At 45.6% G+C, this 23,902-nt stretch overlaps 9 protein-coding genes across 11 annotated transcripts; 7 read left to right on the forward strand and 2 right to left on the reverse strand.

Annotated features, from left to right (window-relative positions):
- The first annotated feature begins 10 nt into the window (after window positions 1-10).
- On the forward strand, window positions 11-1,293 carry LOC136199122 (uncharacterized). Its single transcript, XM_065989257.1, has 8 exons — window positions 11-39; window positions 89-227; window positions 279-341; window positions 404-469; window positions 522-650; window positions 714-755; window positions 807-830; window positions 904-1,293. Exons 2-8 carry the CDS (start codon window positions 126-128, stop codon window positions 1,291-1,293), a joined length of 816 nt encoding a protein of 271 aa, XP_065845329.1. The 5' UTR covers window positions 11-39; window positions 89-125.
- Window positions 1,294-1,639: 346 nt separating this feature from the next.
- Window positions 1,640-3,652, forward strand: LOC136196474 (mitochondria-eating protein-like). The gene is made up of 8 exons (XM_065986031.1): window positions 1,640-1,768; window positions 1,833-1,937; window positions 1,989-2,051; window positions 2,104-2,196; window positions 2,257-2,467; window positions 2,521-2,700; window positions 2,748-3,035; window positions 3,095-3,652. The coding sequence occupies exons 1-8, from the start codon at window positions 1,647-1,649 to the stop codon at window positions 3,584-3,586; spliced, it is 1,554 nt and encodes a 517-aa protein (XP_065842103.1). The 5' UTR covers window positions 1,640-1,646; the 3' UTR covers window positions 3,587-3,652.
- An 11-nt stretch (window positions 3,653-3,663) lies between these two features.
- LOC136196481 (sodium-coupled monocarboxylate transporter 1-like) lies at window positions 3,664-6,281 on the forward strand. 2 transcript variants are annotated; one of them, XM_065986046.1, is made up of 14 exons: window positions 3,664-4,017; window positions 4,099-4,164; window positions 4,224-4,275; window positions 4,325-4,392; window positions 4,441-4,595; window positions 4,644-4,784; window positions 4,837-4,972; window positions 5,022-5,110; window positions 5,162-5,286; window positions 5,339-5,412; window positions 5,458-5,544; window positions 5,595-5,770; window positions 5,822-6,020; window positions 6,077-6,281. In XM_065986046.1, the coding sequence occupies exons 1-14, from the start codon at window positions 3,673-3,675 to the stop codon at window positions 6,164-6,166; spliced, it is 1,803 nt and encodes a 600-aa protein (XP_065842118.1). In that variant the 5' UTR covers window positions 3,664-3,672; the 3' UTR covers window positions 6,167-6,281. The 2 variants fall into 2 exon arrangements, with proteins under 2 accessions (XP_065842118.1, XP_065842113.1); XM_065986041.1 differs by having other exon boundaries at window positions 4,325-4,595.
- LOC136196589 (guanidinoacetate N-methyltransferase-like) lies at window positions 6,240-7,178 on the forward strand. The gene is made up of 2 exons (XM_065986183.1): window positions 6,240-6,376; window positions 6,443-7,178. Exons 1-2 carry the CDS (start codon window positions 6,296-6,298, stop codon window positions 7,073-7,075), a joined length of 714 nt encoding a protein of 237 aa, XP_065842255.1. The 5' UTR covers window positions 6,240-6,295; the 3' UTR covers window positions 7,076-7,178.
- LOC136196507 (kelch-like protein 5) lies at window positions 7,117-9,011 on the reverse strand. The gene is made up of 2 exons (XM_065986068.1): window positions 7,796-9,011; window positions 7,117-7,732 (listed from the first exon to the last, which is right to left on the reverse strand). The coding sequence occupies exons 1-2, from the start codon at window positions 9,004-9,006 to the stop codon at window positions 7,198-7,200; spliced, it is 1,746 nt and encodes a 581-aa protein (XP_065842140.1). The 5' UTR covers window positions 9,007-9,011; the 3' UTR covers window positions 7,117-7,197.
- A 27-nt stretch (window positions 9,012-9,038) lies between these two features.
- LOC136196611 (uncharacterized) lies at window positions 9,039-9,950 on the reverse strand. The gene is made up of 3 exons (XM_065986204.1): window positions 9,833-9,950; window positions 9,359-9,724; window positions 9,039-9,311 (listed from the first exon to the last, which is right to left on the reverse strand). The coding sequence occupies exons 1-3, from the start codon at window positions 9,885-9,887 to the stop codon at window positions 9,100-9,102; spliced, it is 633 nt and encodes a 210-aa protein (XP_065842276.1). The 5' UTR covers window positions 9,888-9,950; the 3' UTR covers window positions 9,039-9,099.
- A 211-nt stretch (window positions 9,951-10,161) lies between these two features.
- On the forward strand, window positions 10,162-12,895 carry LOC136199805 (RPA-related protein RADX-like). Its single transcript, XM_065990107.1, has 4 exons — window positions 10,162-11,519; window positions 11,725-11,919; window positions 11,971-12,369; window positions 12,427-12,895. Exons 1-4 carry the CDS (start codon window positions 10,206-10,208, stop codon window positions 12,853-12,855), a joined length of 2,337 nt encoding a protein of 778 aa, XP_065846179.1. The 5' UTR covers window positions 10,162-10,205; the 3' UTR covers window positions 12,856-12,895.
- Window positions 12,896-12,938: 43 nt separating this feature from the next.
- On the forward strand, window positions 12,939-19,052 carry LOC136185406 (protein timeless homolog). Its single transcript, XM_065972532.1, has 34 exons — window positions 12,939-13,084; window positions 13,144-13,297; window positions 13,353-13,476; window positions 13,533-13,595; window positions 13,641-13,742; window positions 13,794-13,895; window positions 13,953-14,006; window positions 14,061-14,125; window positions 14,182-14,250; window positions 14,305-14,393; window positions 14,450-14,558; window positions 14,623-14,692; window positions 14,751-14,812; window positions 14,872-14,922; window positions 14,994-15,101; window positions 15,161-15,264; window positions 15,316-15,394; window positions 15,447-15,537; window positions 15,598-15,773; window positions 15,826-15,906; window positions 15,959-16,153; window positions 16,628-16,829; window positions 16,887-17,035; window positions 17,096-17,181; window positions 17,231-17,289; window positions 17,350-17,460; window positions 17,510-17,615; window positions 17,675-17,737; window positions 17,787-17,990; window positions 18,041-18,109; window positions 18,169-18,287; window positions 18,338-18,641; window positions 18,704-18,775; window positions 18,828-19,052. The coding sequence occupies exons 1-34, from the start codon at window positions 12,979-12,981 to the stop codon at window positions 18,974-18,976; spliced, it is 3,747 nt and encodes a 1,248-aa protein (XP_065828604.1). The 5' UTR covers window positions 12,939-12,978; the 3' UTR covers window positions 18,977-19,052.
- On the forward strand, window positions 19,043-22,946 carry LOC136185412 (sodium channel and clathrin linker 1-like). Of its 2 annotated transcripts, none has more exons than XM_065972544.1 (26): window positions 19,043-19,153; window positions 19,201-19,271; window positions 19,326-19,378; window positions 19,439-19,511; window positions 19,648-19,703; window positions 19,755-19,914; window positions 19,961-20,032; window positions 20,091-20,141; window positions 20,197-20,262; window positions 20,315-20,373; window positions 20,428-20,518; window positions 20,581-20,672; window positions 20,724-20,810; window positions 20,860-20,950; window positions 21,004-21,102; window positions 21,161-21,232; window positions 21,287-21,349; window positions 21,401-21,549; window positions 21,612-21,724; window positions 21,778-21,857; window positions 21,908-22,044; window positions 22,097-22,156; window positions 22,223-22,301; window positions 22,356-22,451; window positions 22,535-22,779; window positions 22,828-22,946. In XM_065972544.1, the coding sequence occupies exons 1-26, from the start codon at window positions 19,111-19,113 to the stop codon at window positions 22,877-22,879; spliced, it is 2,310 nt and encodes a 769-aa protein (XP_065828616.1). In that variant the 5' UTR covers window positions 19,043-19,110; the 3' UTR covers window positions 22,880-22,946. The 2 variants fall into 2 exon arrangements, with proteins under 2 accessions (XP_065828616.1, XP_065828624.1); XM_065972552.1 differs by having other exon boundaries at window positions 22,831-22,946.
- Window positions 22,947-23,902: the final 956 nt, after the last annotated feature.

Here is a 23,902-nt window from a genome sequence, read left to right on the forward strand (position 1 = left end):
TTCTGGGGCTCCCTTTACCGAGCGACCCTTTCCCAATATGTAATATAAGCCGTGCTTGCTAGGAACTCAAGCCGATTCTGCTTCTTAGTTACGCTGTAGGAGATTTGGAGCCTGTGCTCGCGGAAATGCAGGAAAGAATTGAGCGTACGAAAGAGAGACTTGCGCAGTTGGAAGGAACAATTGGGAAAAAGGAAGGAGAGTTAGCGGAGAAGAAGAGAAAGAATGCGGTAAAAAAGAGTGCTGAGAATAATAATTAAGTAATCGTGGATCTAATTTAGGAGAATCACAGAAAATTGCAAGAAATGGAGAAAGAGACGGAGACTCTTCGATCTTCTTTAGCGGTGAAGCAGAAAATATTCTTTTGAGGAAAGTTATGTTATTAATATTGATGATTGTCATTCAGTGTAGGGAGAATGAGGTCAAGGAAATTAGGGAGCGGAAACTTGCCGTTCTACCCGAGGAAGTAAAGGTGTTGAAATTGTTGTGATGATACTAATAATTATGATAACGAAATAATTTAGGGAATAGAGGCAGTGGCATCGATAAAGGGGGAGGGAAATCAGAAATTTATCGCAGCACGCCAGAAGGCAGAGGAAGCATTTGAATTGATGAGTGAGGAAGTGAAGTCGTCAAAGAATGAAGTGTCAATGGTACGGCCGAAAGCAACGGCTTAATTAATTGAATAAAAAGAAATTGAAAACATCCGTGTTTAGGCACTAGATGAACGAATTTCTCAACTGCATCTTGCTATAAAGGTGCAGTTTTGTCACTGTCCCATGTCTATCAAGTAATATCGAATGATTTAGTCGAAGGATATTCAACTTGCAATGGTAAAAAGGGGGGTCTCTTTGTATGCATAACTTTTCTTTTTGTGTATATGCACTTATTTAATTTTTTTGTCAGCTGACAGAGGAATGGCTCAAAGCGAAAGGCAATTTCACCTTATGTGCGGTGTTTGAGTTTTTCCTAGATAAAATAAGAACCGAAGGGAGACTGGGACCCGAAGTCACATATTCATTCATTGCCGGCCAAGTTCCTCATTTGGCAGCAACTCTTCCTCATTGTCCATGTTCTATTAATTGGGCTATCACATTGAATTCAATTGTCACATGTTGTCAAGAAATGCATGGTCCTGCTGATCAGGAATTGGTTACTTTATATTCAAAGTTGGAAATCCACGGTCGTTCTTTTGACGAGGAACTGTTTATTGAAAGATCTCGTTTCACCCCTGTGCAGCTGTGCATCCTTGAAAAAATGTGCGCCCAATTCAACATACGAGCAAAAGTAGTCTAATGACTTGTAACGAGTCAGTTTGTTTATTTACGTTTCTCTTGAGTTTCCATATCAAATTGGGTGGGTTTATTTTTCTCTTATGATCAGTCTATGGCAATTGAATCATGTTCTAGAATTTATTTTCTTCTGCGTATCAACGATGTAGGTACAGAACAGTACAGTTGGAGCTTTTCTGCCTTTAGCATTTCTTATCTCTGTCATGAAGGAGATGTCTCTTCGAAAAGACCCTCAATAAGAAAGTACAAAAATCAATATAAAAATGAACGCAGACACTTTTAGTTGTTTTTATTAGCCTAATTTGTTGCGCGAGAGTCGCGTTGGCAACGTTGATATCGGAGGTCGAAAAAAACAAGATGGCGGCTTCGAGAATTGAAGATCATCTGGCTCGTTTTCAAAAGCGTCCATCGCCCAGCAGCGGCCAGCGGCTTTTAGCCTGTCTTCTGAAATGTTCAGCTGAACTCGCTGACGTTTTAAAGTGGAGAAATCTCGAATAAGACCGATTTCGTCTTGGAGAACTAAAGAGTCGCTTTTTCTTGCAGAGGAAATGGCGGGTTCTTTAACGAGCAACATATTTCTGCTTTTCCCGAGCCTCACAAGTCGAGGGAGAAGGAATTAGAGCGAAAATGCGCCGAACTCGAGAAAGAGTAATTGCCTTAGAAGACTTCTCTGATATTTAGAGTAATTCGCTTCGAAAGTAAAAAGCTGTTGGAGGAAGATTTAAGACGCAAGTTGAATAGCGCAGAGCATAAATATCGAAAGTGAGAAACAGGAAGCAAACGAACGCCTATTTTTACGTTTTACGTACAAAAGGTTTTTGGCGACAGCTTCGTCTACGTCTGAAATTGACAGGCTACGTAAGGTTGAAGACGATTTGAGGCTAAAACTGAAAAAAACCGAAGAACGGTTTGTTCTCGCATTATATTAATTATTAATTAATCAATTAATGTGCATCTTATTTTTTAGGCTTGGAGACAAGATTCGCGACAATTTTCGACAGGCGGCGGTGAGTGGTGCCGGCGGTTTGACGGAGAATCTCTCCAATCCAATCCGAGCAAGCAAACTAGCTGAAAAGTTTCAAGATTTATATAGTCAAGATCGAATGAACTTTATTGACTCTCTTGGATATGACGTCAGCGAAGAAGAAACAGATTTAGCAATAATAGATTGCCTCAAGGTGGGCAGAGAAGAAATTATGTGTAATATCAAAAATATCTTTTGTTGGGCTAGATTGGGTATATATCAGCAGTGCATCAACGCCAAAAGGTTGAAAGCAAAGTGAAGCATGCATTGGGTGTCAAGAATAGGGACCCCAGCGTCAATTCCTTTTCTGCTATTGACTTGGCTGTCAAAGAGTATTTGAGCAAGCACGCCTCTGGCATGATTAAATCGATGGCTAAAGTGCAATCGGTATATTTGAAATTATATCATATATTGTTTGACAGTCTCGTTGCTAGGCTATGAAGGAGAAAAGTTTCTTTTTTCTTCGTTGCTCCTCAGGAGGAAAGTTTATTGAGAAAATTGCGTGGTTCATGTGGTGTGCCTGCTGTCAGTCGCCGCCTGTTGAGCTCATCTTTAATGACACCAAATACAGTCCAAAACGTCACGAACGTGAATACAATTCAAGTCGCAGTTCACATCATATCAAGCGTGTCACGTGGCCTGTGTTGTCTCAGATGGATTATGTACTCTCAAAGGGGCACGTTGTTACTGAAAATCCGTCACCAGCAGGGAAGCCAATTAGGGTATAGTTTTTAATTAATTCTCATTTTAATGTATGTTACATCACAGTTCTTGGCTCTAGATCAGCAGCAATAAAGATGAAATTAAGCAGCAATTACATAAGCATCTGCAGCGAGGCAGGGAGTCAAAAGCGGGAAACCGAAAGGTCGAAGGAAAACATGATGTCAGTGGTGCAGCCGGCGTCACCTATCATGCTGAAACGTCACGCTCTTCACGCGTCACTGGCACAAGAAGGCGCTCCAGAAGTGTGCCTAGGAAATTGTCATCGAGATCATCGTCATCATCGTCATCAGCATCTGATGCCACTCGAGATCTATATCATTCCAGGGAATCATTGGCATTATCAACTAATCATGATATCACTTTCAATACGCGGCATTCAGTAGCGTCTGGGGTATCGTCAAAGTCACCGAATCGGGATTCTACGTCAGATCTGTTGCCTAGAACTTGGATGGCAGCTAATTTGGGCAGGAGTGGAGAGGGAGTCTCTCATACAGATCCATACTATTCAAGGCATAGTGAAAAAACACGGCGGAAGGGACCTTTTAGTTAAGCATGCTTTTAATTAATTAATTAATTTGCTACACGTTTAGAAGCGTGCGCTACAGCTGTCACAACACGTGACTTCTCTGAATCGTCATGACGGAATACGAGTTCTCTGTGCCAGATTACATCGTCTTTGCCATTAGCATCGCGATATCGCTGTCGGTCGGCTTCTACTTCTCGTTGAAGAGCCTAAAGAAGCAGAAAACGACAACGAACGACTTCCTAATGGCCGGACGCAGCATGAAGAGCATCCCAATCGCTCTATCGATGCTCGCCTCCTTCATGTCGGCCGTCTCAATACTGGGCCTCCCGTCAGAAGTCTACTTCTACGGAATCCAATACTGGATGGTCATTCTCTCCTATTTTATCATCGTTCCCCTGGTCGTATTCATCTACGTGCCCGTATTCCACGGTCTCGAGCTGACAAGCGCTTACGAGGTGAGATAGGGACGGAGGCTAAGTAAACGCGTTTGCTACAGTGTATAAAAATTTTCATTTTTTATTTGGGTGTATGTGTAGTACTTAGAGAAGCGGTTTTTTCTCCCTGTTCGACTCATTGCCTCTATTATTTTCATTATACAAACGGTATGAGCAACGTTTGAATTTGGTGATAAATATTTTTTGTGAGGGCTCCTCCCTTTCAGATACTCTATTCGGCTGTGGTGCTGTTTGCTCCAGCGTTGGCATTGGATGCAGGTATTGTATTTCAATTATATTATTGCCATTTTAATCCGTCTTCATCCAGTGACCTCGTTTCCCCTATGGGCAAGCATATTGAGTGCAGGCGCCATAGCAACGTTGTACACGACATTTGTAAGAAGAAATCACTCTCTAATCCCCAAAGTCATTCATTATGATAAGGGTGGAATGAAAGCGGTCATTTGGACGGACGTATTTCAGGGCGTCGTCATGATGGGCGGTCTCCTCACAATCATCATCATGGGCACAGTCGACGTCGGCGGTTCGGCTCGCGTCTTCGAGTTATGCAGAAACGGCTCAAGACTGAATTTTTTCAAGTAATTATTTTCATTAATTAATAAATATCTTTCTATGTATTTACATAGCTTTGACCCTGATCCGAGAGTGCGACAGACGATTTGGAGTGTCGTGGCTGGAGGAACGTTTGCCATGATGCCCATCATAGCCGTGGGCCAGACATCCGTACAACGAATGCTCACTGCAAAAACACTCAAATCAGCGCAGCGGTACGACGATGTAAACGCGATTTATTAGAGAAACAAATGAACTTACTTTTAGATCTGTGTGGCTTATTATACCGTTCTTTGTGACGGCTTCGACGCTCTGCTGCTTCGCTGGATTGGTCATTTTCGCGCACTATCGGCAGACTGAGTGCGATCCAGTCACTTCTGGCAAAATCAATAAGGACGACGAGGTGAGAGAAATCGCGCAGCTGAGTAGGAAAATTTTGATTTGAAATTTAGATCATGCCACTTTTTATAATGGACATGTTGAATCGAGCGCACGGCATACCGGGCTTGTTTCTATCGTGCGTCGCTGCCGGGACGCTGAGGTTATAAGCAATTTTAATTGAGAAAAAAGGATTTATAAGTTTTTTCTTTAGCACAATATCGTCGAATTTAAATTCAATGGCTGCCGTCACTCTAGAGGATTTTATCAAACGATATAAGATGAGATCAGGATCAAGGTTGTCCGAGGCAAGAGCGACGCTTCTATCTCGATCTCTAGGTAATTCGTTTACGTAGCCATTGCGCACAAATTTTCCTAATCTGTCGTCTAGCGTTTTCCTATGGCATAGTCGTCATTGCGCTCTCCTTCGCTTTTTCCCTTATGCCCAGCACGCATCTAATAGACGTAAGTAGCTTTATCTTTATTTTTTATTCTGATAATTGTACCAAGGCTGCTATGAGCGTTTTTGGTGCAACCGGGGGACCGCTACTGGGCATATTCACTCTAGGCATGCTAAGTCAAAGGGCTAATCGAGTGGTAATTCTTTTTTCACTCTTTAGACTTGTTGGCACTTTTTTTCTCTTTAGGGTGGTCTCATCGGATTTCTCGTCGGTATCGTTTTCACGTGTACTATATGCATTGGGGCTCAAATTCAACCGAATCCGCATTCGACAAAGCTTTCTCATAATTTCACAAGCGGTTGCAATATGACGTTTCCAGAGACGAATTCAACGAATTCGACTTCTTCTCCCACAACCAATTCGTACGTTTTTCGTCAATTTTTTTCTATTTCGATTGAACGTGCTCTCCGTAGAAGCAACTTTCTTTTCAGCCTATCCTACATGTGGTACGGATTTATTGGATTCACGCTTACGTACGTCATCGGATGGGTGGCAAGTCTGTGTTGGAAATCGGATCGCGTAGTCGACAAACGTCTTCTGGCATTTCAAAATAAACGGTGTCCCAGTTGGTTACGCACAGAAACAGACGCGGAGACGTATAATAAAATATTGGTGAGTCCTACTAATAAGACAGTGGAATCGAGCACTGACACTAAATATTTGTTTAGGAAGAAGATGAACTAGGAGCTACTACAGACAGTGAGAGTGATCCTGTCTTGCTGTCTAAAACAGACTATACGGAAGAATCGAGATTATAAGAGCCAAAAGGCTGTGGGAGACGTTTAAATTTTTATGTAATTTTTAGATTCGTTTAATCGATTGTGACGTCACGCTGGAAAGTTCCCGTGTCACATGGTCATTCACGTTTTTTAACTTTTTTCTCTCTGATGACGACTCCTCGCGAGATCTTCGCACCGAGCGAAGACTGCAAGACCGAATGGAAGAAAGCCGACGCGGCCTACGACGCGGTAAGCGCATCCGATATCGATTTCCCGATCTTTCATTCATTCATTCATTCATTCATTCATTCAAAGACGAACGATCATCTCGAGATCATGGGCAAGCCGGTCATGGAACGCTGGGAGACGCCGTTCATGAAGGCGCTCGCCTTGGCGGCCGCCAGCAACGGCGGTCGCGTCCTCGAAGTCGGCTTCGGCTTGGCGATATCGGCGTCAGCGATTCAAAAAGTCGAAAACGTGACCGAGCACGTAATCGTCGAGTGCAACGACGACGTCTTCGATCGGCTCGTCCAATTCGCGTCGACGACGGCGAAAACGAAGGTAACGCCGCTGAAAGGATATTGGCAAGACGTCGTTCCGACGCTGCCGGACGCCTCGTTCGACGGCATACTCTACGATACCTATCCGCTGGCCGAATCCGAGTGGCATACGCATCAGTTCGATTTTATTCGAAATCAAGCGTTTCGGCTGCTGAAAAGTGGCGGCGTTTTGTCCTATTGTAACATTACGTCCTATGGTAAGCTTCTGAAGGATACCTATGCCTATGATGTGGTGAAAATGTTCGAGGAGACGCAGATACCGCGTCTCCTTGAAGCGGGTTTTGTGAAGGAGAAGATTAGCTACGAATTGGTTCCGGTTCAGCCGGAAGCGAGCTGTCGCTACTATGATCACAACGTCTTGATAGCACCCAAAGTGGTCAAACCATAAAGGCACGCAATCCTTTATGGCCCAAGTTCTCTCTAAACCAGTGGCAGCGGATCGATAATTTATTCTAGATAAGTCAATGAAAACTATATTGATAAAAAAAGAATACATCTGGGGTTTCTTCTCTACGTAGACAGCACTACTAAATCCTTACTCTTCAGAACAATGACGCCAGCGCCGGCACGCCCAATCTTCATATCAGCCACTTTGCTCCACTCCTCCTTGTCATCATCATAAACTTCGACGGAGCTCAAGTATGACACACCACTGTAGCCACCCACAGCGTAGATCCTTCCGCCGAAGGCAACCGTCCCAACAGAATTGCGGCCAATCGACATGGGAGCGAGAGTCGTCCACTGGTTGCACAGGGGATCGTAGCGCTCCACTGTGGCGAAATTCACGTTGTTGTCGTGACCGCCTATGGCGTAGAGTTTCTCGTTTAGAACGGTGACGCCTAGGCCGGCTCGAGCTTGGGACAGCGGCGCCACTTCGGTCCATCGGTTCGTGTGCGGACTGTAGAATTCGACGGTTCGCACGCACGACGCGCTATCGCGACCGCCCACCGCGTAGAGACAATCGTTGAGAACGCCGACGCTGACCGTGCTGCGAGGCACTTTCATGGGCGCGACGAAGGACCATTGAAACGTGCCAAGATCAAATCTGAGAGGAGAGAGAGAGGTCAGGATATATTAATTATTTCATACTCCTTTGGTTTCTTTTTACCTTTCCACTGAGTTCAAATAGGACCAGCCGTCGTGACCGCCTACAGCGTAGATCGGCCCGTGCAAGGACGCCACTCCGACGCCGTGACGATGCGTGCACATTGGCGACATGGCGCGCCACTTCTTCTCCGACGCTTCGTAGCGTAAAACCGAATTCAACGTCTTGAGACCGTCTCGGCCTCCGACAATGTATATGAGATCGTTGACGACGGCAACGCCGAACTGCAGTCGTTTGCTATTGACCCTAGCAACGACGTTCCACTCGTCGAGTCGGGGATCATAGACTTCGACGGTCGTCGCTCCCTTGAGAGAGTCCATGCCGCCGACGGCGACAATGCAACCCAGCGTACTCTTTCGTCCCGTAACGGCGGCAGCGGCGGCACTTCCGCCCATGCGAGAGTGCACCGCAAGCGCGTCGACGATCATCCGAAGGCAATAGGAGTCGTCTCGAAAGAGATCGCTCTCGCCGAGTCGTTCGGCGAGATAATTCGGCGCGAGCGCGGGAAGGCGCAACGCGTGGAGTATAGCGCGCGCGTGCTCGCGTCGTCCTTGGAGATCGTGACGTAACCAGCGAAGTGCCGCTTCGGCGACGGCTTCCTCATTTTCGACGACGATGTCGTCGCTGGCGAGAAGTTCGCGCGCGTCCTCGACGTCGAGCGCGAGAAATTCGTCGCCGGCGGTGACCCGGACGAAGTGGGCGCGCACGTACGCGTCCGCGGCGCGCAGCAAATCGACGCAGCCGTGCGCCGCGGCGAATTGGCGTATGCCGAGACAATTGAAGTGGTTAAGTCGATCGAGTATGAAATCGCCGCACACGGCGACGATTTCGTCGAGTTGGAAGCGCGCCGCCGTCTGTAGGAGAGCCTGAACGCGATCGGTCTCGATTTCGAGCGTCGACGTGTACATGAAGTCGACGAGCGATTCGACGACGTCCGGGTCGACGTCGCGAAGGCGAATCGTTTCCTGGCGCGTTTCGGCGAAGCGGTGATTCGGCGCGAACATGGCGCGGAAGTAGGGGCTGCTCGAGGCGAGGACGAGACGATGGGCGCGAATCGAACGCTCCGACGTCGATTTCGGGTCGTTGTCGAGTCGGAGGACGACGTCGCAGAGGTGATCGGTTTCGCGGAGGTTTTTCATGCCGTCGAGAAGGCGATCGCCGCGATGGGGCGCTCGATAGACCGTTCGTTCGTTCGACTCGTCGACGTCGTCCATTTCGAGCGAACGGGTCCCGTACACGGAAGTGGTATGGTTAATTTTTCTTTATTTGGTTTCTGTTACGCGCCACATAGTAACGTTACACACACACTACACTCGATATGCAATGGCAACCGATTGTAATTTTTTCGAGAGTTTTTTATAGTTCTTTTGTTTCCTTGACTGGAAATGAAGGATGAAATAAGCAGAAAAGAATATGGTGAGACACAGTACAGCACCGGCAGCAATGCCAATAAAAATGCTGATAACCAATGACTTCCAATCTGTGCTCGTTTCCGTAGGAAATTCATTATTCAATTTTTCTACGAAGACATAAGATCGACTCTAGGGGAAAAAATTAATCGCTCACCTGTACAATAAGTAGCAGATGACAGCTTAAGAAAATAGACAGTGCCGACGCTTCCGCCGCACTCTTTCGCGCACAAATCGAAGCGACGCGCGCAACATTCCCCCTCTACGTCAGCGCAGACTTCCCGTACAACTCCTCCCCCCTCAGCCACCGTATCTTTTCTGCGTTTACGCCCTCGTTCGAGCGCAATTTCGCATCCGTTTTGCTGTCGTTCCGTGCATGTTGTTGTCGCAATAATCAACGGCGATCCGGTGACGTCGTCGATAAACCGATACCAACGAGGTTCCAACGCGATCTCGTTCTCTTGCTCGCTGTTTAGCAAGTCAGTAAAGTTGCCCGTGCACGGATCGTGCATTGGACAGGAATCTGTAAAAAGTGTAAATTTTTCGCGAGGAGTCCTCTCTCCAAAGATCCCAAAGATCTTTGCTTCTTTTTGCTCGATATCGTGTCGTACGCGTGTCGTGTACACTGTACCTGATGTGGCGCTTATTGCCGCGATTAGGAGGACGAGAAATGCTTCTGTCGTCATGGACGCTGGCTGGGGTGAGACTTGTTCCCCGTGATATGAAGTCTTGGCTCTATATAGTTATTCTGTACAGTACGGAGGTGGTGCGTAGGAGTCAAGCATATAAACGTAGGAAGTACCGCGCTAAAAACCTCTGCATAAATTAAAATAGGCAGACAATTTATTGACGAGCAGCGTCCGGAATAGAAAAAAACGAGCCTACATTTGGACGCAGTCGCCCTCGCCTTGAATAGTCAGAAACTAAAATAAAGATTTCCAAATAGAATTTCAGGCGATGACGTCGCCAGCTGCTAACGCGCTGTAGTCGTTCCCGCGCTCAAAATGAGTCTCGACTCGTTTCTTCGCTCTTTGGAGAGCGGTTCGAATCGCACGAACCTCCAAGTCGTCGTTCTCGACATCCAACGCTACCTCGTCGACCTGGACTTCAAAGGATGGACGGGCGAGACCCCCGACGCGACGTTTCCCTACGCTTACGACTTGACGGTAACGGACGGCAAAACGAAAGCGAAATGCACGCTCTCGATAGCCGCCAACCCGCTCGTCTACCGAAAAACAATCACAACGAACTCGAAAATCGAAATACGCGAAGTTCGCGGCTATTTTCAAGACCGCTACATCGGCGGACCTCTCATCCCAATCCTCACCCAAATCCACGCGTTAGAAACGCCCTCGATCGTCGACGTCCCAGCAAACGTAAGATACTGGTCGAAAGCGCGCGATTGCGAGCTCGAAAACGACATTCCACTCGTTCCGGGCCGTCGACACTATCTTCCCCTTTGGAACACAACCGATCCCCCGCCACGCCCACGCGACGAAGACGAGGATATAATCTCGTCAACGCCCACTCGCGATCAACTCGAAAAAATTTCGACGAATCGATCGAGCCTCGGCGACGCCGTAGCGCAACTGGGTCGACTCGCCTGGTTGAATACGTCGTCGCTCGTCGTCGTCGGTCGAATCGTCGAGAAATCGCGTCTCTGTTTCTACGGAAAGGCGACCGATCGATCGTTCGCCCTACCCTACGTCTTTCACGTTTCCGTCGAAGACGATTCGGCCGTCGTGCCCGTCTATTTTTGGGAGAACGCTTGCGTGCGCTATTTTCGTTCCGTTCGCGTTGGCATGGTGATCTCCGTGGAAGCGTTTCGCTTGAAACGATCCGCGTCGAAGCGACCGCGATTCTCGTCCTCTCTCGCGACCGTCGACGCGGAGATATCCGTCGGCGACAAGACGACGATTTTGTGTCTCGACAACAAATCCTTGTCGTTTCTTCGCCTTCGCTTGCCGCCCATCGAGCATCGATTCGTCAATTTGGATATTTTGTATCACGTTCCGGATAACGTCGTTTTGGATGTCGTCGGACTCGTCGTCTACGCCGGGCGTCCCGTTCGGATGAGAAAAGTGCCGGGGACGAAGACGCCGGGTTTTTTCACTATGCGTTGGGTGGCGTTGAGGGATTCGTCGTCGACGCGAGCGACTATGCTTGAACTGTACGCGTGCTCGGATCCCCAAGCTTGGGAGGCTGTCATCCCTGGTAGAATACTCGTCTGCACTAATGTACGCGTTAAGAGTCTGGTGAGCAATTCCAAGGGATCGCCGGCGAGACTCGTCTATTTGACGACGACTGAAAACAGTCAGGTTAGTGAAATGGGTCGCATGTACGTAAAAGGTTTTGTTTGTAAGATGTACAGTGGATAGCCTAGAAATAGGATAGTTCCTATAAGTGCATGTAAACCTTTTATTGATAGCTGGATATAAGCAAGTTCTGATATGTTTTTTAAAAATCCCCTTATATTGATAGATAGCGCCTTCATTCACGTTAGACTACCGTTTTTCTTCTTAGGTGTACGTCGCTTCGTTGAGTAGAGGTGCCGGAAAGCGGGGTTTCTACGCTGGCGTGAACGCGTTCGTGCGCACGGTGGACTGGAGCGTGGAGAACGGCCCGTCTGGATGTCTCAAACACGCGTGCTCCCTTGGACACTACGCCTTTCCCGTTACAAGGAAAAGTGCCGACGTAATCAAACGCTTGAACGACACGGTCAGTGCAGATAATATAAAAAAAACCCTAGAGAAATAGCATTCGATTTAGTTGACTGGTATCGAAGATCTGAGGGAAATAATCAGCCGCTTTCACTATCAAGAAACCCGCCCGCTATTCGTTCAGGGAGCAATAGTTCGATTACAGTTAATTCGGTGTAGCTTCGAGGGAACTCCTAAGGAGGACGAAGAGCAAGGCTGTCTTGACGACGACGACGGTCTAATTATCAATAAATGGACACTGCTAATACCATCAGAGGAGGATAGCACTACACCGGAACCAGAAGAGTCACCCAATCGTTCTTCAAATGAGAATGTATCCACTCAACTTAGTGAAGACGAAACGACAGTAAAAGAAATCATTGACAGTATCGTAAGCGTCATAAGCGGCGAGGATTCAGAAAAAGAAAGCGCAGAGGCCGTGGATCCGCAGCAAAAGCCAGGGGACGCTGTAAGACGCGTAGATAACCGGAGGCTGTCATTCTAATCTCATTTTTTTTATTTATAGGGTCCTGGATTGTTTTGGAACGTTTATAGTGTAAGCAATAGTCGAATTTCTTTTCTCGAATTACCGTCGGTGAATTCTTGTCGCGTGGATTCGGCCGTTTTCATGGATTCGTTTCCGAAAATCGACGGTGATCCGATATTTCCTTCTCATTGCTGGATTGTCACTGTCGTCGATTTGAATAAGACGGCTACATTCGATTTGCTCTATGTGGCAAAGCCGCGAGACTTGGAGCCGTGGATGTCGTGCCGTTACGACGTCGACGTCGCTTCGGAAATCGTCGATCTGCTTCAGATGGAAATCACGACAGGAAATCGTGTAGTAGACATTTTCAATAAAGTATCAAAGGGACCTCGTCTTTTTTCAATAGACGCCTATAGCTCCGAAGGAGGTCGAGTTGATCTCTTTCTCGAAGCGGCATACGCAGTGTAAAAATTCGTAATATACATGAGTCAAGTATTTATTTTATTCACGTGACTTTAGCCTCGGACGTGCGCGCGCACGTTTGTCGAAGATTTGGCGCCCGTTCGGTTTACCGCGCGAAGGAGAGGGAAAATGGACGCTCTACTCGCTCTCGACATCGACGAAGAGCTTCTAGCGACCTGCGGCGCTCTCGGATACACCGAAGACGACCAATACTACAAAGGCGAAGAGTGCTGGGGTACGAAAACGGGGCTCCTCTCCCTTTTCGAGCGAATTTCTCGATCGATCGTCGCGCAGAGTGCATGAAAGACCTGATCGGCTTTCTGAAGCGCGACACTTCGAGCTGCCTGACGCGTCGCCAGCTCGGCTGCACGCAAATTCTCCAAACCGATCTTCTATCGATTCTCGTCAATTTCTGGGAGGACGAAAATCTGCTCAACGCCTGCATAAAGTAAGAACGAGAAACGGGGACTCGCAAAACGATGAATTGGATCGCGTTTACTTAGATTGCTCGTCAATTTGACGTTGCCCGCGTTTCTTTGCATGGACAGTTCGTATCCGGGTCCCAAGGACGTGCAGGCGAATAAAATCTATCTGGAGTTGAATACGTACTTGGTTCAGTACAAAGAGGTAAAAAATAGAAATAGGCTATTTATTAATAATGATAAATATTATTATTATCGTAGGCGTTTGCCAATAATCAGGTGATGAAAGTTATTGGTCATTTACTAACGAGTCTGTGTCAGAAGGTATTATTTAATTTTGCCACATTCTATCCTAATCATTGTCTTTAGCCCCCGGATGATCGTTCACCAGATGAAACGACTATGGTCGAGAGACTCTTGATTCTAATTCGAAATGTTCTTCACATTCCATCCGTTCCAAATCAAGAACAGGTTTACCTGAATATTCATTTTAATCTGAATAATTCCTATGTCTTTTTGCAGAGGACTGATAAGGACGTCAATCTTCACGACGAACTGCTCTGGAATCTTCACATAAACGGAATCGATGAAATGCTAATATACATATCAAGTTCGTCTCACGAGGTCCAAGAGAGGCGAAATCAACTACAATCTCAAAATTTCAATAATTGTCTTGTGTAGAGGGAGTGGGTAATGCACGTGCTGGAAATTATGTTTCTGATGCTGAGGGAACAGGTGACTAAGGAGAGACTCTATTATTGATCATTATTTCACACGTTTTTTTGTTAGAGCGCTTCTTGCTTGGCTACAACCGGCGAGCAATTGACTGAATCCCAGAGACGAGAAGAAGACAGGTCACATGCCTTATTTGTAAACAGGGTAGCCTAGGTTTCACATACTTCTTCCCTAGGGATTTTGCAATCATGGTTGAGCGAGAATTGCAGCAGAAAAGAATGAAATTGAAGCAGAGAAGTACAAGGTGACGTTAGTCACAACGGGGTTACACATAAATCCTTTATATAATCATCTCTAGACATTCTCGTTTTGGTGGCACATTTGTCATGACGTCATTGAGAGCACTTGACGAGAAAGAACGACTCGTTTATCACAAATCTCTGTCCGGTACGCGCTCTCGTTTTTTTCAAAGTGAAGAACAGATATTTTGACTCTTATTACAGGGGTCAAGAATCACTCGCTTGATACTGAAAAAAGGCGGGTAAAAGTGAATAAACTGCGCATGGCAGCCGTGCCGCAATCAGAATCGAGAATACCGGCATACACCGTCAGGTTAAATAATTTATTATTTAATTAATTATTTTTCCACGTGGCAGCAATTCGTTCGTTTTCTTAGGCAAATGCTCAAAGGCTTTTGTGTCAATTTTCTCGAGTGCAGCTACAATTCTCTAATGAAAATAGCCAAGGTAGAAAATTTCCACGCCAAGTTCAAAATTTTCTGAAAAGAAGCACTTTCTTCTCTAGGACATGATTATGAGAGATCGGCACGTGGAAAACGACGAAACGTATTATCTGTGGGCTTTGAGGTAAGCACCCTCCGAAAAAAAAAGAATCAAACAATAGCATGACGTCACTTTGTGTGAAGATTCTTTATGGAATTCAATCGTTTGTACAATCTTCGCGTCGATTGGTGTCGGTAAGAAATTTATGACGTCACACACAAACACTTTCGCTCAGAAATGTGTTAATCAATTAATTTAAATGTAGCGAAACTCTCTCGAGTCCAATCATACATTTTGTTATGGGTCAATTGCTGAAGTATTGCGACGAGGCGAATAGTCGCAAGGCGAGAGACGCGAGACCGTGGTCTCGAAGGTGATTCAAAAAAAATACACGTGTCTCTATTTAATTATTTATTTTTATTTAATTAAAAGGCTTCATAATGCCGTTCAAGCGTATTTTCAACTATTGGAGTTCTGCTACGCGCTCAGCGTTCACGAGGATCCGGGCATGCGAGAAAACGCTGAAATATTGCTGAGTAAAAAAACGAGAAAAATTAATTTATTTAATTATTTTTTATCGTGTGAAGCCAATACGTTTTACATGCCCGAATACAGAGACGCTTTGGTGACGTTAGCGAGAACATATGACGGAGTTAAATCCGACAAGTAAGGCGAATTGATTATTGACTAATTAAAATATTATTCTCATTCGACACAGGGAATATCTAAAAGACGTCATCAAACTAATTCACTTGTACTTGAAATCAATTCAACAATATTGCAATCACAATAGACACGTTCTCGTCCAGGTAATAAAATAAAATAAATAAATAGTTTAGCGCACGTGGACTTCGCGCGCGTTTTCATAGAAAAAACGCGTGAGACGAACGCGGAAGCGAAACGTTCCCATGACCGAGGAACGCGTCTATGGAATGTGGCAAGAATGCGAGCCATCAGTCGTCGAATCTCTTCAGCCCGGGGCGGAGTTACCCATGTGCGAGGCGCCCTACGATGCGACGAGCGATATTCCATTGGACGAGCAAAAGTGCGCACAGGAGGATGACGTCCATTTGAAAATTTTAAATTTTTAAGCGTAGAGATTTTGCCGTGGAGAAATTGGTCTCGTTGTTGCGAGAGAAGAAAGTGTCCGAATGTGTAGCAACGTTCAAGGCGTGCAAGTAAAAAATTTCCTAATTATTGTATTGCAATTATTATTATTGTTGCCCTTAGAGACGCTTGGCCGGACGGGACGTTTGAAGCGGTCGACGCAAGTCCGGAGGCGAATTTGAACGTGCTCAGAGAAATGTTTGTGGCTCATCGCGGTCACGTGGAAGAGGAGGAGAATGTCGACGAGGAAGAGGAGCAAGCCGTTGAGACGTCGACGAGCCGAGAGCTGGAATTCGATCTCGACAAGTACATTAGAAGGTCAGTATATGAGAATAGATAGTAGGGTAGTAGATAGTCAGACCCTTATAACCAGGCAGAATGCATAAACAAACATCTAGTCAGTGGCCACTAAAGTAGAATAGATACAGAAGATAACGAGATCCGTAGTTTATATAGAAATTCACAGTGAATTATCGTGGTTTGTGTAATCACCGTGGACATTCACGGTGAACCCTAGCGAATTAGATAGTTGGAAGTACAGGTCTGATCTCTAGATAAAATTGATAAAAGTAGAGATGGCATCTTTGTTGAACTGATGAACTGACTGACTAGTAGAGATATGGCAGTGTTTCACTTTACCTGGACTAGACTTCAGAGATAACTAGGCGTCTTGACTTAGGGTATAAAAGAGTACATGAGACGATCTGACTACTGATACGATAGGCTACCGGCATATTTCCATCCCTAAAGCATTTACCGTTGGCTATTCTCTTAGTTGGGGTTTTCTTCTAGATTTTCGAATCAGAAGATCGTTCGCAACTATGCTCTGATTTTGGCCGACTACCGGCTCAACTCGAGTCACGTGAATCACTGCGTAGTAAAAATGCTCCATCGCACTGCCGTCAAATACGAGATGGCTCCCTATCTCTATCACATTTCCGTTCTACGAACGATGGATCGAATTCTAAACGATCCGGCAGCACATAAGATTAAGGTGATCTTAGTTATTTGGTACGGGGATATAATGAGCTCAGATTTTAACATTACATAGGAATTGGTCGACTTTGCTCGTTACATTGTAAAAGGATTTTTTCGCTGCGCAAAGGAAAATCCGGCTTTTTATGCCGACGCGCTTTTCTGGAAGACGCAGCACGACTTGTTTCGATTGCTCGAAGGAGATGAAGTCTTTGAAAGACGAAGGTACCTATAATAATATATTGAATTCATGGTGAGAGCACACTGACCTCATGGGGGGAACAGAACCCTTAAAAAGATTAAGACCATGTGGACGTTTGAACAGGAAGAAGAGTTGAGGGAACTTTTCGAAAAACACAAAGGCTCTGACGGTACGTGACGTCATATTTTTTATTTAGTTGAGGAGATAATTTTTAATAGACATTATTGGCTCTATTTTGAACGATTTGTCGACTGAACCGTCGAGATCGCGACGCCAAGTAGGCTAGGCTTCCCTTTATTCGACCCCGCGCGTTTCCTCATTCATTTTCAAACCCTAGGTATCGACTCAGCTCATTAGAATGCATCTAGTGACAGACAGAAAGCAACTGCACAAGAAAAAACGCAAGCGAGTGGGCCGCAGCAAAGTATCGTTGAGTAAGAGACCCAAGGTGAGTGAGTGAACAAGTGGGGAATGAGGAGTATTGGGCGCCGCGTTAGGGAGGACTGCCGTGGACGGGGGAGGAGATAGCGCGGCTGGAGGATCTCTTCTTCGAGCACCACGACGCCGTCGATCGCGTCACCGTCATAGCAAGCGAATTCACGAGTAAATTCATTAATCATTTATTTTTTCACACTGCTAATTGACTTCTTTGTGAATATAAGCTAAGAATATGGACGAAATTGCGGCGAAATTGGAAGAGCTCGGTCTCATCGATCCAACGGAAAGTAAGAAATAAATTTTGCTCTTTTACTAGATTGAGTTTTGTGTGCGCAGATGATTTTCGTCGCGATCGCGCCGACTCGAGCGACAACGATACCGGTTCCAGTTCCAGTGACGACGACGATGACGATGATGATGATCAAGGAGGACGCTCGAAACGAAGCGAAAATCAAGCAAAGAAAAATCCCAGATCGCGAGTCGCTGTCTTGAAAGATTTCTCCCAATGGCAACACGTACTAAATGAAGTCCAAGAAGCTGGTAAGCGCGATTTCTTGATGAGGCACCGCAGCTTTAGATCTCTCCCCTAGGCTTCAGAAATCAGCTTGAATGGATGGCCGAAAATATTCGCGGCGAGGAAATCGACAGAACCATCGAAGGCTAGTCTAATAGCCAATAGAAATAATCGCTTTTTTTGAGTGACGTCTCCTCGGTGCAGACAATTGGGAGAATCTTCCCATCGTTCCCCTTCACTCGGATCAAATGGATGCCATGGAAAACGAACGCTTTTGCCGGCTGCTACGAGTCGTTGGTCTATCCGCGCCGATAAGGGGCCAAGTACGCGAGACGTTTGATTTAGGACAAACGACATAAGGCTGTTTTAATAGGAGGCGTATTGGAGAATTCCGGATGATTTGCAGCCGGAGGAACTTAGTCATGCCGCTGATTTTCTCGCGGGGAAATTGAGCGCGTCGTCGCCGCCTCCGCCGCCAGCTGGCGACAACCGCGCGCAGCCCTTGCCGGAGCCCTCGCCGCCGCCCTTGCCGGAACCATCGTCGGCGTCGCTAAGCGACGATTTGCCTGGCAACCAAGGAGAAGGGAGTCCGACTGGACGACAGTCTTCCAAGCCTGCTGAGAAGCGAATGAGTGCCTTGAAGGAGTTGCGTTCGAAACGAAATCAGAAGAAAACAGGTAAGCTACAAAACCCTTGCGGTTTTTTTTGAAAATTCGTTGTGTGTGTTTTTTTTTGAAAGGCGATGCCCCAAAAGCCAAAAGAAAAGTTGTTCTCGAGGACGACGATGATGACGATGATGCTGATCGTTCAGGTAAATGGCTATAACATCGTTTCGACTCTTCTCCATTGATTTCTACATTTAGGAGCTGGTACATTTGACGATGATTTGATTTCGACTCTAACGCCGTGCAGGAGGCGCAACATTCTAGACGAGAATGACAGCGATGACGAAAATACTCCTCGCAGACCCGTGAAAAAGTCGAATTTCATACTGGAAGACGATTCGGATTGACAATGTTTTGGTTGATATCCGGGTTATTGATCACGTGTTCTCAATCGACCAATTACAGCTTAGATTGCATTCGAAGATGGCGATAGCAACGCTTTCTCAAATCTAATCGAGCAGAGCGAGCAAACGAGTCCAGTATGACCGACGGAGAATCGGACGTTGAATTTCTCAAGGATCAAGGTAGCGAGACTGGCGCCGATACACCAAACGTCATCGTTTGTACCCAGTTCACCGACTAAACGCGGCTCTAAGCCAATACCAGCAGCGCTATCCGCCTCCAGACGACAAAGGACCTCGCGTAAGAGCAGTAACATTAGCAGATAGCCGTCTGAAAGCCGTCGTTTTGACGCAGGAAAATTCCATATCGACGCACGGTCCGAAAGCTCCGTGGCTTTACGACAAAAGGTACATTTTTTTGAGCGTTTGGCTTTTTGTCGCCTACGTCGCGTCTCTTCGCGCACGCAGACTTCTCGCTCCTCTCTTGTTGGAGTACGATCGAACAATTCATCAGTTGACGGACCAAGTGCAACAATGCAAAGTACACAAATAATTACTAACATTGAGTCGTCCATACAATAGGTCAAAATATTATTAGTTAATTATAGCTCATAATTATTAATTAATTAATTTAATAACTATACAGTGTATCAGTCTCTATAGAAGATTCTTTCTAGACTGAATTGGCCACGTTGCAGGCCAACGCTCAACACGTCGTCGCAGAGAACAACAAGTTCCTAAATAATTAATTATAACATAGATTATTAAATAATTAATTCTTTAGGCTTCATTCTGAGTTGAGACGCGTTTTGGAATTGCAGCAGCGTTCCGCCGTTCTGCTGAAGAAGCAGAAGCGAGGAAGCGCGCGAGGAGACAGTCATCGCGAGACGCACAATGACGACTATGTTGAAACGCTTCAGAAAATGCTGGATGCAGCACAAGAGGTGAGCAAGAGAGGAATTGGTTGAATATTATCACGTGATATATCAGGAGAGAGACGAGTATGCGGAAATGTGGCAAAAGGCGTCGGAAGAGGCGAAACAACTTCAGTTGACGCAAGAAGTGAAATTAATAAATAAATAATTTGATTGATTGATTGATTGTCTCGTATTTCTCCAAGGCTGAGGTGAGGGAATTGAATGCCAGGCAATTGGAGATCCAACAAACGAGGGTAAATCAATTTGTGAAATTTTTTGTTACCTTTGTCAAATTTCTCTCTGTCTCAGGATGAAATTGCCTTGTATCAAAATATGCTGCAGGAAATGCGCGTATCGAAAGAAACAGTCGAACTGGTTAATACGAATAATAATTAATTACGCATTATTTATTAAATTTTGGGGTCAGGAAAATCAACGGTTCTTGGGTTTGGAAGTAGAAGTGGATCGACTCAAAAGAGAACTCAAGTAATATACGAATTTTATATAGAAATATTTCCCCCCCTTTTGATTGGCGCGCAGAAATTCGAAAGCGGATCTTCGAACGGCAAATACAAAAGTGTCCGAATTGCGACGTTCTCTCGGAGAACTCCACGACCAAATACACGCAAAGGTCACGGGGGAAAAAAAAGTGACGCTATAAATCAAACGGGAATTTCTTATTTTTGAATACAGGATAGAGGAGCGAGAGCTGCGACCGAATCAGAACGATCTATGAAGTCGCGAATGAATCAGCTGGAAATCGAATTAACAGCAATTGATTCCAAGTACAAAATCTATAATTATATAGTCACGTGTTTAAATATTAATAATTCTAGGTTGCTTAGCACTCAACGTAGAGCGTCTGTCTTACAGGAGGAAAAATCGGAGCTGGAGACGTCGTGTCTCGATCTTAGACGTCAAATGTACGTCAATTTTTCTAAATTTCGTATTCTATTTCTATTGATTTTATAGCGAGACGGCTAAGCAGCAGGAAACGGAAGTAATAGCGCACGTCAGAGACGCGATGCAAGTTGTAGAGAACGCTCTTCTAGAGAGAGATCAGGTACCTTAGAATTTTGTGTGTGAATTTACTATTTTTGAAGTAAAGTTGCTTAGGCTCTCGTTCAAGAGAGCCAAAAGGCTCAGGAAGTGTCTCGGCTGCAGGATACTGTAAGTGTATTGATGGCTGAAGCCGGAGAAAAAACTAGGCAAGAGGTATGATCTGAATTTGACGGGGGAAATAATTAATTATTTACTTAATTGGTTCTGCAAGGTGATGGCTGTCAAGGAGAAGTGCAATCGAAATATTGGGAAATTGATGGACGAAATGCAGCGAATCGAAACAGTTAAAAATCCTTGATTAATTAAAAAACTTAATTCTCGTGGACATCATATTCAGGAATTAGCCGAGAAACACAATTGTCTAGAGAAGACAGTTAGAGAAAAGAAGGCGCTAGAAAAAGTAGGATAAAATAAATAAATTAGACAATAATTGCGTATTTTTCTCTCGCAGGCTCTGCTGGAAAAACCGACGATCGATCCCCAATTGGACGGCACTCTCGACGACCTTCGCTCACGCGCCTGCGCCGCCGAACGCGAACGAGACGCCATGCAATTGAAAATCAACTCCGTCCTGGCTCAATCGCGTCAGAAAGAAATTGGGTAAATATCATAGACATTAGAAAAATTTCACTGGATAGTATTTTTGAAATTTTTTCTTATAGTTATGAACAGGATCGCTCTCAGTTTGAGACGCGTGTAGGCGATTTAGAACGGCAGATTGGCACGCGCGATCGCGATTGCGAAATCATGCGCGAAGAAAGATTCAAATTGCTCGGTAAAATCAGAAATTCGATAAATATTTGCTTGACTTTTTCTCTCGTTGCTAAGGCGACTTGGAGGGCTTGCAACATCGTCTCAAGACGGCTGAACAGGCGAAGGAGGCGGCAGAGCGAAAAATCGCTCGAGAGGTGAGTCTAGCATAGGAGAACATTGTTTTTTTACACTGCTGCTTTCTCAGGCTGCCGCCTGGCAACAAAGACACGATCTCAAGGAGAAGGAGTTCGGTCAGCGGCTGGAAGGAAGCGGAGAAGCCCATCGACAAACGTCCCAGGAGCTGAGACACTTACTGAGCGCGCAGCAGCGCATAGGAGCAAAGTATAGAACACCAACGCGATACTGTGTAGAGAAAAAATGTTGTCGAGTTTAGATGGCGAGAAGAATCGCGCGCTTTGGCGTCAAAATTCGAAAAAACCGTCGCCGAAATGAAGTACGTTCATATAAAAAAGAAGAGTCGTTTTCTAAATATAGTAAATTGTTTTTTTTTCTTTTTCAGGGACGAAATCGCGCGACATCGTCGACGAAGTGAAGTGCTCAGCTACGAATTGAATACGGTGAAAGGAGAGAAAGAAGAGGTCAGTATAGTCATTTCGTTCGCATCTCTACGAGGCAAACGACGAGTTTTTCAGTACGAACGACGCACTGTCGAACTGTCCAACGCGCAGACGAGACTCAAGCGAATCGTCGCCGAAGTCGAAGGCCGAGCGTCAGCCGCCAGTCGACAGGTGAACGAAAATCACACACAAAATAAATAATTTATTTTTGAAAAATATTTTTTTCGTTTGAATTTTTGATTTTTTTCTTCTAGGTGAACGAACTGTTGTCTCGCGAGCGGCAACTTCTCGAGGAGCGTAAGATTCTTCATCGCGAGCTCGATCAAATCAAGTTGCGTTCGAGAGCCGAGCACGTGCCGGCAGGCGGCGGCGGCGGCGGCGGCGGTGACTGGGATTCGGATATGTCGTTTTTGAATTTGGATGGCGAACGCGATTTGTTCACGCAGCATCACAGCACTGCGCTCGATTTGGACGCCTTTCCTACTAGATACAGAAAAACGTAAGGGGATGAAGATAGGAGGGTTTACTTGGTTAATTTTTTATGCAGAAGTGAGCCGAATCTCAGTGGGCATTTGTCCATGGTAGCCGACCACGAATGAAATATGATAATGCACAGCAGAATTATATAAGGCGCGAGTATATAAAAGTGCGGCACTCTTTAGCGCGCGCTGCTGGTCGAACGCGTGACTCCTTCAATCGCTGAAAACGAAAGATCTGACCGAGGTACGACGTCTCTCGTCTTTGTTATGTAGTTTAAATGCATTGAGGAACGTTCTCGATGCTGTTTCGTCTGTAGAATGTCGCGAAAACCCGTGTTTAGTCTTTCCCTTCGAAAAGTCGAGGCTAGAAACCAGAATCGCGTCGTGAAAAGCGCTTTATAATCAGATACGATTGCTCCGGAGTTTGATAATCGGCCGAGAATGGGCCACAAAGCGTCGAACAGCTCCTCGCTCCGCCTCCAAAATTCGAGCTCCGTTTTTCGCTATAAAATCGTTCGCTAGTGCAGTTCTGTCGAAACGAAGTGTCTAGAGCGACTGTTATCTATTTTTTGAGACCTTTAGATAGGCTTTTTAGAATGAAACCATGAGCTATAGCTCCAGGGTTTTGTTTGGCTCACATACCAAACTTTCGGCTAATATATTTAGTATTTTTGCAGTCATTGATACAAGCAGATGTGACGAAGAGGTGGACCGCGGTCCCAACGTCCTCAGCACGACGGGTCGGTCCATCTGCGGGACCGCGGGGATTTGCATCTCAATTCCATAGATGCAGTCTCCTAAAATGCTTGTATGCCTCCTGGATCATGAGGCCATAACGTCTAAACTGTCCCGCCTCCTGGGTAGGCTTACATCAACTGCTGAAGCGGTTGTGCGGCCACGAGAAGGAAAACTGCCCACTCACACGGCGTATATCTCCAAACGAGGCTACTATCTTTATTGGTAGTCTCCCCTGGAGAATGATGCCTAAAGCAAAAATATGCCTGGTTGCCTATTAATTTTTATAAACAGCAGCAGGCGTACATCTAACAGAAACGGCAAGCACTGAAGAAGAGTGCAAAAGAGCCTCGGTATGATAAATGTCTTCTCCTTTGTGCAATTTCACATTGTTTTTCTTTAGGTGAG

This window comes from Oscarella lobularis, chromosome 1 (genome assembly GCF_947507565.1).
Source record: "Oscarella lobularis chromosome 1, ooOscLobu1.1, whole genome shotgun sequence".
NCBI classification, from domain to species: Eukaryota; Metazoa; Porifera; class Homoscleromorpha; order Homosclerophorida; family Oscarellidae; genus Oscarella; species Oscarella lobularis.

What these genes read in the sequence shown, in the direction of transcription:
- LOC136185406 (XM_065972532.1), top strand. Translation starts at nt 12,979, where the DNA reads ATGGACGCTCTACTCGCTCTCGACATCGACGAAGAGCTTCTAGCGACC. An exon ending in TTCTGATGCTGAGGGAACAG is followed by an intron (nt 14,007 to 14,060) that starts GTGACTAAGGAG and finishes TTTTTTTGTTAG; the next exon opens with AGCGCTTCTTGCTTGGCTAC. An exon ending in AATCGACAGAACCATCGAAG is followed by an intron (nt 18,110 to 18,168) that starts GCTAGTCTAATA and finishes TCCTCGGTGCAG; the next exon opens with ACAATTGGGAGAATCTTCCC.
- LOC136185412 (XM_065972544.1), top strand. Translation starts at nt 19,111, where the DNA reads ATGACCGACGGAGAATCGGACGTTGAATTTCTCAAGGATCAAG. An exon ending in TCGCGTCAGAAAGAAATTGG is followed by an intron (nt 21,550 to 21,611) that starts GTAAATATCATA and finishes TTTTTCTTATAG; the next exon opens with TTATGAACAGGATCGCTCTC. An exon ending in AGAAAGATTCAAATTGCTCG is followed by an intron (nt 21,725 to 21,777) that starts GTAAAATCAGAA and finishes CTCGTTGCTAAG; the next exon opens with GCGACTTGGAGGGCTTGCAA.
- LOC136199122 (XM_065989257.1), top strand. Translation starts at nt 126, where the DNA reads ATGCAGGAAAGAATTGAGCGTACGAAAGAGAGACTTGCGCAGTTGGAA. An exon ending in CTCTTCGATCTTCTTTAGCG is followed by an intron (nt 342 to 403) that starts GTGAAGCAGAAA and finishes ATTGTCATTCAG; the next exon opens with TGTAGGGAGAATGAGGTCAA. An exon ending in AGGATATTCAACTTGCAATG is followed by an intron (nt 831 to 903) that starts GTAAAAAGGGGG and finishes TTTTTTTGTCAG; the next exon opens with CTGACAGAGGAATGGCTCAA.
- LOC136196507 (XM_065986068.1), bottom strand. Translation starts at nt 9,006, where the DNA reads ATGGACGACGTCGACGAGTCGAACGAACGAACGGTCTATCGAGCGCCC. An exon ending in TATTTGAACTCAGTGGAAAG is followed by an intron (nt 7,733 to 7,795) that starts GTAAAAAGAAAC and finishes CTCTCCTCTCAG; the next exon opens with ATTTGATCTTGGCACGTTTC.
- LOC136196589 (XM_065986183.1), top strand. Translation starts at nt 6,296, where the DNA reads ATGACGACTCCTCGCGAGATCTTCGCACCGAGCGAAGACTGCAAGACC. An exon ending in CCGACGCGGCCTACGACGCG is followed by an intron (nt 6,377 to 6,442) that starts GTAAGCGCATCC and finishes ATTCATTCAAAG; the next exon opens with ACGAACGATCATCTCGAGAT.
- LOC136196481 (XM_065986041.1), top strand. Translation starts at nt 3,673, where the DNA reads ATGACGGAATACGAGTTCTCTGTGCCAGATTACATCGTCTTTGCCATT. An exon ending in AGCTGACAAGCGCTTACGAG is followed by an intron (nt 4,018 to 4,098) that starts GTGAGATAGGGA and finishes GTGTATGTGTAG; the next exon opens with TACTTAGAGAAGCGGTTTTT. An exon ending in AGCGTTGGCATTGGATGCAG is followed by an intron (nt 4,276 to 4,324) that starts GTATTGTATTTC and finishes GTCTTCATCCAG; the next exon opens with TGACCTCGTTTCCCCTATGG.
- LOC136196474 (XM_065986031.1), top strand. Translation starts at nt 1,647, where the DNA reads ATGGCGGCTTCGAGAATTGAAGATCATCTGGCTCGTTTTCAAAAGCGT. An exon ending in GAACTCGCTGACGTTTTAAA is followed by an intron (nt 1,769 to 1,832) that starts GTGGAGAAATCT and finishes TTTTTCTTGCAG; the next exon opens with AGGAAATGGCGGGTTCTTTA. An exon ending in CAGCAGGGAAGCCAATTAGG is followed by an intron (nt 3,036 to 3,094) that starts GTATAGTTTTTA and finishes TCTTGGCTCTAG; the next exon opens with ATCAGCAGCAATAAAGATGA.
- LOC136199805 (XM_065990107.1), top strand. Translation starts at nt 10,206, where the DNA reads ATGAGTCTCGACTCGTTTCTTCGCTCTTTGGAGAGCGGTTCGAATCGC. An exon ending in TCAAACGCTTGAACGACACG is followed by an intron (nt 11,920 to 11,970) that starts GTCAGTGCAGAT and finishes CATTCGATTTAG; the next exon opens with TTGACTGGTATCGAAGATCT. An exon ending in AGCAAAAGCCAGGGGACGCT is followed by an intron (nt 12,370 to 12,426) that starts GTAAGACGCGTA and finishes TTTTATTTATAG; the next exon opens with GGTCCTGGATTGTTTTGGAA.
- LOC136196611 (XM_065986204.1), bottom strand. Translation starts at nt 9,887, where the DNA reads ATGACGACAGAAGCATTTCTCGTCCTCCTAATCGCGGCAATAAGCGCC. An exon ending in GGCAATAAGCGCCACATCAG is followed by an intron (nt 9,725 to 9,832) that starts GTACAGTGTACA and finishes CACTTTTTACAG; the next exon opens with ATTCCTGTCCAATGCACGAT. An exon ending in ATCTGCTACTTATTGTACAG is followed by an intron (nt 9,312 to 9,358) that starts GTGAGCGATTAA and finishes ATGTCTTCGTAG; the next exon opens with AAAAATTGAATAATGAATTT.